General features: G+C 36.5%; 1 protein-coding gene across 2 annotated transcripts in view; it reads left to right on the plus strand.

The window, feature by feature from the left end:
• The window catches only part of LOC135218468 (irregular chiasm C-roughest protein-like), a 114,135-nt gene that overhangs the window by 68,783 nt on the left and 32,852 nt on the right, over positions 1-12,500 (plus strand). For both annotated transcript variants that reach the window (XM_064254795.1, XM_064254804.1), the window contains one exon: positions 11,868-12,118. In XM_064254795.1, coding sequence (XP_064110865.1) covers positions 11,868-12,118 — 251 coding nt within the window. The remainder of the gene's footprint in view (positions 1-11,867; positions 12,119-12,500) is intronic.

Below are 12,500 nucleotides of genomic sequence, written 5' to 3' on the forward strand. Positions count from 1 at the left end.
ATAAAATCTGTCCGAGTTAAACGCATCATATGGTATTGAATAACACATTTTGGCGAATGAGATACGAACTACAAAATGCCACAGAATTCTGAAGGTAAAAAAAAAAATAATGATAATCTGCTCGGAGACAATGATGCTGCAAATGACCGGAACAAAGGAACGAATAAAATGCTTACTGACAAGATCACCAATAACGAGAAATGGCGAAGAGAGAGAGAGAGGAGAGAGAGAGAGAGAGAGAGAGAGAGAATCACAGCACCGAATTCTTACCATCGGCGAAGAAGAAGAAGAAGCTCCCGGACCATCATTAGTCTTGATTAAGGGAATCATAATCGCCATAATGAAGACCGGCGATATTTTCTCGCATTTCAAATGGCAATCAGCAGCCAGCGCATGTCTCCCCGGGATCCGTAAATGCTAATTAAAAGGGAGAATACGATTTTCCTACACTCTCTTCGGCAGGGGTGGCGCGGAGCTGAAGGTGTCCTAAGGGAACTGCGGCGGACGGAAGGGGTAATCTACGCGGACGCGGACGATAATTAAATCGATGTCTTAACGTACTTTTTGTATCTCTCTCTCTCTCTCTCTCTCTCTCTCTTTCAAACACACATTGTGTTGTGATGGTTCCATTTTCATGATAAATAAGTATACAAGTTTTCCATTTTCATTCGCCTCTCTCTCTCTCTCTCTCACACACACACATACACACATACACATACACTGTGTTTTGAGGGTTTCATTCCCATGATAAATAAAGTTTTCCCTATTTCATTCGGGCCCCTCCTCCTTCTCTCTCTCTCTCTCTCTCTCTCTCTCTCTCTAAGATGGTCACTATCAATCCCCCAGTTTCTCTGGCTCTCCCTCTATGCTAAACGGGAGGAAATATTGGCGAGTCTCCCCGTACTTTGATTTTGCCTTCGAGAGAGATACCTAATTTTTTTCTCCCTTCAGATGTAGAGGAACCATTTTAATGAGAACTGGTACAATCAGTATAATTTATTACCGTTAAATTTTTTTTTCTACGGCAGCGATAAGTATTGCATATCGATCTACTCTACCCTTCCTTTCCCTTCACGCTTCATCGAGTTTGTGGGTGCAGCACACACACTCACACTTTTAGATGAGAAATGGATAATGGAAGGATACCACAGTTCTGCAGTTAGTGTTTCACAGGCAAAAAATAATAATAAGAAAAAATAAAAAATAAAATAAAAAATACTCACTAATTGCTGTGTATCAACGTGCACATAGATATATATTCCTCATACATGTATATACTTCACTGGTGCGTTTTTCTCAATGGAGGGCATGCAAACAACATAATATACCCAGGGTAAAGTAACCCGTGTTCATTTTCTTCAATTCCTGTCTTGCTGCTTACATCATGCACATAGACCATTGCACACAAATTTCATAAGGTCTCAACATTACGAGAAACAAAAATATATAAACATTCGTTCAGTTGGGCATTCATGTAATATCTAAAAAAAAATAATAATATAAAATGAAAAATCTAATAACTCTTATACTTCAAGAAGTTTCAAATCAAATAACGCAGGTAATTTCGAGTAATGAATCACAGTAAACAGTTACACACATCAACAACGCGATTTCACGAATTTTAAAAACGGCTGATTAGTCTACATCGTCTTAGGAAGAGTCTTGGGTCTCAAATGAGTTTATTCAAATCTTTCTTTATGCTTTTGCTTATTCAAGATCAGTTTCCATCTATCTATGATTCTAGACGTCGCACTGGGCTATACAGAGACAATAACATAACTCTTGAGATGCTGGTAATGTTATATCAGGTTTTTTTTTTTATTAACTTCCGTATACTATATACTGAATTCACTCCACTTCCGAATAAGTTAAATCTTGGAAAAGTTACCTAATTAACTCAATTTTCACTAAGAATTCCAGCTTAGGAATATGCGTAAACATGTCATAAAAACACTAGTCGGCAACACGTTGCAAACACATCACAAACAGGTTGAATTCAAGTCCAACTGTAATAGTACCTCATACGATCACCCACGGGAGTCCGTTTTCTGCTCACGATCGTTCACTTGTTTTCAACATGTTCGGGTTATGTTTGCGATGAGTTACCGACATTAACATGTTCTACAGAAGGGAGGACGCACCCTGAGATGAATGGCGTAGTTATGTCGCTGGAGTATGATGCATGTGTATTTCTAAGGAGGAAATATGAGTCAAGACACTGCATGAATTGTTTGTATTTTACTTTGAGAGAGATATATATATAATATATATATATATATATATATATATTTCTATATGTATAAATATATATATTATATATATATATATATATATATATATATATATATATATATATATACACGTTACAACGTAAAACGTCATATGACCTAGACGACGCAATAATGTATTGTCAGTTTCTTTTCTAACATGAAGAATGTCTGACGAATTTGATAGTAGATACGCACGCGCGCGCACACGCACACACACACACACACACACATATATATATATATATATATATATATATATATATATATATATATATATATGTATATATATACATATACCTGTGTGTGTGCGTGAAAGAGTGAGAGGTTACGAGAGGAATAAACCGGACGTTAAAAGGTGATAAAATATTATAATAAACACCAATAATGCATGACAGTTGTTTGAGAGGGGCTTAGAGCAAGGAGGGCAATTTATGAATGACTTCAATAAATCCTTTAATAACCTGTGACGGATGGATGGGACACACATGACGAGTGTTTCAAAATTGAGCCGAGTAAATGGGCCTCTATTAGGATTAGTGATTCCATGACGTAAATACCGAAAAAAAAACTCCTATGGATAGAGGAGGGGAGCCTTTTGCTTTGTCAGCAATGCGATGCTGGACTCACCCCAAGGTTTAATTTATTTACAAATGATTTACTGACAAAGGCTATGGAAAGGGTGTCGGATACAGTAAATGATACTCTGACGACTTCTAAGTGAATTTACATGATCCGTTCACTTCGACTGATATCAGAATGTAGTTCGTCGTTGGACGAGTGGTTTACGCGCTAACCTACCGATTTGGTAGTCCCGAGTTCGATTCCCCGCTCCGCCAAGGTGGAATCAGAGGAATTTGTTTCTGGTGATTAGAAATTCATTTCTCTATATAATATGGTTCGAATCCCACAATAAGCTGTAGGTCCCGTTGCTAGGTAACCAACTGGTTCCTAGCCACGTAAAAATATCTAATCCTTCGGACCAGCCCTACGAGAGCTGTTAATCAGCTCAATGGTCTAGTTAAACTAAGATATACTTAAGAAGGATTTAAAAATTCAGAGTTCTCAGCGTTATAAGATTAAGGAAATCCTTATATAAATAATAAAAGCCCCTACTTAGTTATAGATTTATTATAGCCATTTAACTAAACGTCAACAACAAGTTTCCCCAATAATTCTAATTTTGTGTTTATGAGGAACTGCAATCTTTTAACGGCCCAAAAGCTGTGAACGGGAAGCAATTAGCCAACAGTTTCAGGGGGGTGGGGGGTGGGTGGGCGTTATAGTTACAGTTGTTCATTAAAATCTGCAAATTAATGCATCCATTACCTTTTCATAGCTGCGTGCCCTAATTATTACGGACACAAATAAACTAATCGGATGCACTGTCAACCCTCACCCATAAAATACGTTCACCATACACATGCTATTCAGCTTTTAAGTTTCTTTGCTCGGCAGAATTAAATTTGAACATTAAAGGGTTTATGGCATGATTTTACTCATCTTCAAACTATCCGTCACAGAAACCCAGCGCCGCACATTGTCCATTTCTAGAATAATATTGCGAGATTCCTATTTAAGCGATATTTGTAAACAGTTAAGCAATCATCAAAAATGACAATGCTATTATTACTAATATCAGCCTCCTTCACCTATGAATTCCTGTTGATTTTTTTTTCTGTATTGTGTTTTTACGTTGCATGGAACCAGTGGTTATTCAACAACGAGACCAACGGCTTTACGTGACTTCCGAACCACGTCGAGAGTGAACTTCTATCACCAGAAATACACATCTCTGACCTCTCAAAGGAATGCCCGAGAATCGAACTCGTGGCCACCGAGGTGGCAGGTAAAGACCATACCAACCACGCCACTGAGGCGCTGAATTCCTGTTGAATTCGTGGAATGTGATATCCTTATTTGGAACAATCGCTTCAAGTCTAACTTTAAACAAACTCAATTCGGGCTCAAATCTGTATGATTAAATAAGACATCGCTTGCAGCAAACATTATTACTCTGGAGTGTATACACATACATTCTATGGCTAGCGCTTCGTAGTTTGCCTTCACGAGGAAAAATTAATTTACAGGCATTACGACCATTGCATTTTTCTCAAATTCTCACAAAATTGTTAGAAAACTGTGCTAATCAAAAGTGTAACAGGAATCGTTAAAGGCAAATATGAATATACGAGTGCCAGAGCCACGTGGGAAGGAATATGTTTACGCACATAACAATGCATAGTGGATCAAACTCAAAAACACTAGGATGCTATTGGAGGTATTAGTTTTTCTGCCTGTGACACATATAAAAGGAAGCAGTTCTAAGGATGCACAACACAACATAACAGAAAATAATTCACCACAAATGTCTTGTTAATTTACCATCCAAAACACTTCGTAAAGGTCAATTCCGCTTTTAAAAATAAATTCCAAAAAAGCAGAGGTAACACAGCAAAAACGATGGATCGATCACGATACATAATTCAAGACAGTCAGGAATGTCATCCTGTTAATTATTTCACTAGACGACACGGAGAAGGATTAGAACGCTTTTAAGGAGGGCCTCAGTATCCAAGGGGAATACAAAGACATATACACTCAAGATACAAATGGATTATCACACTTCAGCTCACGAAAATGTTATGGAGAGTTGAAAGATACGAAATCATGTTTCCTTTCAGACACGCCGCTTGCATTTCTGAATACAAGTGACACTAAATTTAATACATTATTTCAGGACTGAAGTAGAACGTGGGAAAAGTAGAGGAAAAACCAAAGGGAGCTTAATCCCGAAAGATAAACAGTAGAGATGGAAGACTTTTTACTTTCCAAATCACTTATTATGGAACTTGATGATGTTGTCCAGTGCTTAAGCATAATGCATGTACAAGCAGAATACAATTAGCCTAATATTTTTAACGCAGACACTGATATGTATTCTTGAAAATACAGAGGCAGAATGACAATCTCAACTTTCTAAATCAAGACCTGAAAGAGAGAAAGAGCATGATATTATTTGACAGATTTTTTTTTCTTTTAATAAAAATGTTAATCGTAGGAAAGCGAAAATGAAAATGTTAAGGGAAAAGTATCTAATCCCATACGAAAGGAATAACTAATCATTCTCTCTCTCTCTCTCTCTCTCTCTCTCTCTACTAATTCTTTTGCCTCTCTCTCTCTCTCTACCAATTCTTCTGCCTCTCTCTCTCTCTTTCCTCTCTGTGCTATTCTCTCTCTCTTTCTTTATTAATTCTTCTCTCTCTCTCTCTCTCTCTCTCTCTCTCTCTCTCTCTCTCAGCAAAAAATTTCAAAGCATCAGCTCCGAAATTCTACTCAAGAGATAATAACTGTATTTATTATGCAAGAGGATATTGCAGAAAGCAGGGAAACGGAGAAAATTGCAGATTCAGACACAAAAATTAATAATTATGATGAAGGAAGATCAAATATATGGAAAAGTTGGATTTTTTAATGTCAGAATTTCTGGAAATGAAAAAAAAGAACAACATACCAAGAACAGGAAAGAGACATGGGAAAATCCTTATTACTACCAGTATTAAATGAAGGAGAAAACACGCAAACCATCATAGTGATGAATGCGCAGGGTTTAGTTACGAGTAACTCAAAAAGAAAAATAGAGTACTTAGAAGAACTAACCCAAAATGAAAAGAAAATAGATATAATGAATATAAGTGAAAACTGGTATTCCAAGAGACTGGGAATGATGATCAAATAAAAGGGTTCCAAACTTATAGATCAGATAGAAAAAATAGGAATCAAGGGGGAACCGCAATATATGGGAAAGACAAAAAACAAGGAAAAATATATGAGAAATATAGTAACTCAGAATGTGAACTAATAGCTGGTAAAATTTGAATCTGAAAAAATTGATGAACATAGTAATATATAGACCTCCTAATACTAAAGAGTTTGACTTAATAATTGAAAACAAAATTGGATGATATATGTAGAAATCACAAGGACTGGACTATTCTCCTATCTGGTGACTTCACTTTCCTTTCGTAGAATGGAAAGAACGAATAGGAGATTGTGGTTGTACTTATACATATAAAAAAAGAGAGTAATAGTAGTGCAGAAGATAAGAGGCAATTTGAAAAGCTATTAGATATGCTACTAGAATACAACATTCAACAAATAAATCACCTGCCAACAAGAAAGGAAAATACTTTAGACCTAGTATTTGTGACGAGATGAATTATGTTAAAGAAATAATAGTTTATAATGCGAGTATTTTCAGACCATAATGGTCATAGAATTAACAGTTCATTCCAAAGCAAGTGAAAATAGAGATAAGCAAGAAATGAAAAAGTGGGAAGGATATGGAAAATACAACTTCTACAGTAAAAATATAAAATGGTCAGAAATTAATGAAGAATTAAACAAAGATTGGGATAAACATTTTCGTAAGTGATGACATAAGGGTAAATACGGAGATATTATATAAAATATTGGAGATAATAGTGAAAAATATATACCGAAAGAAGAAAAGTAAACATCATTCATGCATACCAAGAGACAGAAGGATCTTGTTCCAGAAAATCAGAAAGTGGAAAAAAGGTCTGCAAAAGAAAAAAATGCATGGAAAGTTATAGACTAAAAAGTAAGATAGAAAATGCAGAACAAAAGATTATACAATCAAAGAAAATGAAAAGAAAAAAAAACGGGACTTGGAAGAAAAAACCCTATTAAATATCAGCAAAACCCCAAACTATTATACTCATATGCGAAGAAGATGAATAAAAGAAGAATAGAAATAGGCCCTCTGAGAATTGAAGGGAGATTAACGAATGAAAAAAAAAAAGGAAAAAAAAAATTTTTGCAACATACTGGCAGAACGATATAAGAGAGAATTCACCCCTAGAATAGATAATGAAGATAATGATATAGAAGTAAGGGATGAAAATAGTGAATATTTAGCTGACATAGATATTAATGAAGCTGATATTGTGCAGGCTGATTAATGAAATTAAAAATGGAGCTGCTGCAGGGCCTGATGGAATTCCTGCTATTTTGTTAAAGAAAGTAGTTCATTCTATCGCAAAGCCACTTGCAATATTATTAAGACAAAGTGTAGATACAGGCAAGATATATGATGAGCACAAATTAGCATATATTACCCCTACTTTCAAAAGTGGATCAAGACTAGAGGCAAGTAATTATAGGCCTGTGAGTCTAACATCACATATTATGAAAGTGTATGAAAGGGTAATGAAGAAAAATATTATGAAACATTTAATAAAAAATAATTTGTTTAATAAAGGACAACATGGTTTCGTACCCGGAAAAAGTACACAAACCCAACTGTTAGTCCACCGTGAAAACATATTCAAAAATATGAAAAGCGGAAATGAAACAGATGTGGTTTATTTAGACTTTGCAAAAGCTTTTGATAAAGTAGACCATAATATTTAGCGAAGAAAATTAGAAAACACAATATCGTGGATAAAGTAGGAAGATGGTTAAAAGAATTTTTACACAACAGAAAAACAGATAGTTATTGCAAACGACGAGAAATCGGATGAAGCCAAGGGTAATATCCGGTGTGCCGCAAGGTACGGTGTTAGCTGCAATACTGTTTGTTATTATGATTGAAGACATAGACAATAATGTTAAGGATTCGGTAGTGAGTAGTTTCGCAGATGACACAAGAATAAGTAGAGAAATTACTTGGTGATGAAGATAAGGAAACGCTCTACAAAGAGACCTTAACAAAGTATACGATTGGGCAGAGGTAAATAGGATGGTATTTAACTCTGATAAATTGAATCAATAAAATTATGGAGACAGAGAAAGAAAGCTATATGCATATAAGGGACCTAATAATGAGACCATCACAAATAAGGAAGCAGTTAAAGACCTTGGTGTGATGATGAATAGGAAACATGTTATGCAATGAGCAAATAGCAACTCTGTTGGCAAAATGTAAAGCAAAAGCTGGGAATGTTGTTACGGCACTTCAAAACAAGGAAAAGCTGAACACATGATTATGCTTTATAAAACATATGTTCGTAGTCCACTTTGAATATTGCAATATGATATGGTACCCACACTATCAAAAGGATGATTGGCACAAATAGAGAGTGTACAAAGGTCCTTTACAGCTAGAATAGAAGAAGTTAGGACCTAGACTACTGGGAAAGACTACAATCTTAAAATTATATAGTCTAGAAAGGAGAAGAGAACGCTACATGATAATTCAGGCATGGAAACAGATAGAAGGAATAGCAGGAAAATATCATGGAACTAAAAATATCAGAAAGAGCAAGCAGAGGTAGATTAATAGTGCTCAAAACTATACCAGGAAAAATAAGGAAAGCACACAGGACATTAATCCACTACGCACCAGCATCGATAATGCAGCGTCTATTCAATGCATTGCCAGCATCACATATTATGAAAGTGTATGAAAGGGTAATGAAGAAAAATATTATGAAACATTTAATAAAAATAATTTTGTTTAATAAAGGACAACATGGTTTCGTACCCGGAAAAAGTACACAAACCCAACTGTTAGTCCACCGTGAAACATATTCAAAAATATGAAAAGCGGAAATGAAACAGATGTGGTTTATTTAGACTTTGCAAAAACTTTTGATAAAGTAGACCATAATATATTAGCGAAGAAAATAGAAAACACAATATTTTTTTTTTTCGTGGATTTTTAAAAGTAGGTAAGATGGTTAAAAGAATTTTTACACAACAGAAAACAGATAGTTATTGCAAACGACGAGAAATCGGATGAAGCCAAGGTAATATCCGGTGTGCCGCAAGGTACGGTGTTAGCTGCAAAATACTGTTTGTTATTATGATCGAAGACATAGACAATAATGTTAAGGATTCGGTAGTGAGTAGTTTCGCAGATGACACAAGAATAAGTAGAGAAATTACTTGTGATGAAGATAGGAACGCTCTACAAAGAGACCTTAACAAAGTATATGATGGGGCAGAGGTAAATAGGATGGTATTTAACTCTGATAAATTTGAATCAATAATTATGGAGACAGAGAAAGAAAGCTATATGCATATAAGGGACCTAATAATGAGACCATCACAAATAAGGAAGCAGTTAAAGACTTGGTGTGTGATGAATAGGAACATGTTATGCAATGATCAAATAGCAACTCTGTTGGCAAAATGTAAAGCAAAAAATGGGAATGTTGTTACGGCACTTCAAAACAAGAAAAGCTGAACAACATGATTATGCTTTATAAAACATATGTTCGTAGTCCACTTGAATATTGCAATATGATATGGTACCCACACTATCAAAAGGATATTGCACAAATAGAGAGTGTACAAAGGTCCTTTACAGCTAGAATAGAAGAAGTTAAGGACCTAGACTACTGGAAAGACTACAATTTCTTAAAATTATATAGTCTAGAAAGGAGAAGAGAACGCTACATGATAATTCAGGCATGGAAACAGATAGAAGGAATAGCAGAAAATATCATGGAACTAAAAATATCAGAAAGAGCAAGCAGAGGTAGATTAATAGTGCCCAAAACTATACCACGAAAAATAAGGAAAGCACACAGGACATTAATCCACTACGCACCAGCATCGATAATGCAGCGTCTATTCAATGCGTTGCCAGCTCATCTGAGGAATATATAGAGTGAGCGTAGATGTGTTTAAGAATAAGCTCGACAAATATCTAAACTGCATCCCAGACCATCCAAGATTGGAAGATGCAAAATATACCGGAAGATGTACTAGCAACTCTCTGGTAGACATTAGAGGTGCCTCACACTGAGGGACCTGGGGCAACCCGAACAAGATGTAAGGTCTGTAAGGTAAGGTAAGGTCTCTCTCTCTCTCTCTGCTAATTCTTCTCTCTCTCTCTCTCTCTCTCTCTCTCTCTCTCTCTCTCTCTCTCTGTGTGTGTGTGTGTGTGTGTGTGTGTGTTCCAGTTCTCCTGTGCATGTGCGAGAGCGTGCGTCAAATACGTTCCGCTTTATCTGTGATAGACATGCATAAAGGCTATCTGATTTCCTAATCCATCAAGCTATATTGGGGGCTGGCCGTGTCTACGTGTGGCTGGTGTCATGGCACGAAGTACTTACACTCCATCGCATGACCCGGGGATGCATACCTAATATCACAATGCCTGTTATTAAATCGAAGGCACCGCGACTCTGACGTGCTTTGTGCCATTCAACAACTGATAACAGAGGAACGACGGAACAGCTGGGATTGGGCGTTTTGACATGGATTTGGCATCGTATTTTTTTTTTTTTTTTTTTTTTTTGTACCTCCTCCTGGTGTTGGTGTTGTTGTTATCAATCAGCTGCGAAAGGAACGGGTTTAGGGCTGCTATTATGTCCATGGGAATTTCGGTTGTTGCTTGTACATTATTGCTTTTGTCGAATCACCGTAATTTGTGAGTGTTATTGTACATATTCTGTTTCCTATCATCATTATTATCAAATACTGTTGTTGTTGCTCGAATGTCTTGGTATGTATGTTTATCGTTATTACTATTACTGCCATTATTATTATTTTATACGTGAAGGATTTATTCCGCCCCACATCACTAAAATCCCAAAGAGGGTAAAACCTTAACAACAATTTTAGTTTTAACACAAAAAAGTATCCCGACAGAAAAAATGAATAAAAACTGCTATCAAAGTTAAAAATCTGATTAATCAACCACAATGAAATGACTATATGCAAAGAGTGGATGTTTAACAGATTCTTGTAGTCATGACGTACCAATCTACAAAAATCACTCAAAAGGTCCAGATTTCCTTTAAATCTATGGGTCTAATACTCACTTATGCCCAGGGTATAAGGGCCAAATAGTCAGGAGTTAGTACAAGAGCCAACTAATTAGGAGGAGTTAGTACAAGGGACAACTTAGGAGTCATTACGGGGGACAACTATTTAGGAGGAGTTATAACGAGTTAGATGGCGTTAGTATAAGAGGCAACTAGTAGTTAGGAGAGGTTGGTACAAGGGACAACTTGTTAGGAGGGATAGTACAAGGACCAACTAATTAGGAGGAGTTAGTATACAAAGGCCAACTAGTTAGGAGTTAAGGGCCAACTAATGAGGAGTTAGTAAAAGGGCTAACTAGTTAGAATGAGTTAGTACAAAGACCAGCTAGTTAGGAGTTAGTACAAGGGCCAACTAGTTAGAATGAGTTAGTACAAAGACCAGTGTTAGAAGTAGTACAACGACCAGCTAGTTAGGAGTTAGTACAAGGACCAACTAGTTAGAATGAGTTAGTACAATGACCAGCTAGTTAGGAGTTAGTACAAGGTCCAGCTAATTAATAGGAGTTAGTACAAGGATCAACTAGTTAAAAGGAGTTAGTAGGACCAACTAGTTTAAAAGGAATTAGTACAAATACCAAATAGTTAATAGGAGTTAGTACAAGGACCAACTAGTTAAGAGTTAGTAGGACCAACTAGTTTAATAGGAGTTAGTACAAAGACCACCTAGTTAGTAGGAGTTGGTAAAAAGGCCAACTAGTTGGGAGTTAGTACAGGGGCCAACTAGCTAAGAGTGTCTGTAAATTAGAAAATATAACTTTGTAAATTCCAATTTCACAGATTGTTTTTCCTTCTTTCCCAGACGGTCCTTCGTTCAAGATTCAGCCGGGGGACCAGTACGCGGACATAGGGGACAACGTGACCCTCCGTTGCCAGGTGGACTCCAGTCCAGAGCCGACCATCGTCTGGATCAACCAGCAGTCGCAGACGGTAGTGGGAAAGGGTCCCGTCATCCACATCATCGTGGACAAACACACTGCCGGAACTTACCTTTGCATCGCCAAGGTGGAAGGCTTCCCGGAGATATCAGCCTTCTTGGGAATCTTCTTGAAAGTGAGCTTCCCATTTAATCTTTAGTTTTTTACAGGATGATGTAACGGGCAATCAAATGCCCTTGCCTAGTATTACCGGTAATGGACTTTACGTATGTAAACGTACAAAAAGCCCCATGAAATGCTTGGCACAGGGAATATGAACCTGGTCATTTCGTGAGTGGGTCCTTATGCGACCCACTCATGAAAATGACCATTTAGAACATGATTCCTGGTACCCAACCCCTATCCCATCCCCAACTACCACGATCATCTGCGAGGGACGGAAATACGGAATTGTACGTTTATATATATAGTATATATATATATATATATATATATATATATATATATATATATATATATTTATATATATACACGTATATATGCGTGTATATATATAT

This window comes from Macrobrachium nipponense, chromosome 19, assembly GCF_015104395.2.
Source record: "Macrobrachium nipponense isolate FS-2020 chromosome 19, ASM1510439v2, whole genome shotgun sequence".
NCBI lineage: Eukaryota > Metazoa > Arthropoda > Malacostraca > Decapoda > Palaemonidae > Macrobrachium > Macrobrachium nipponense.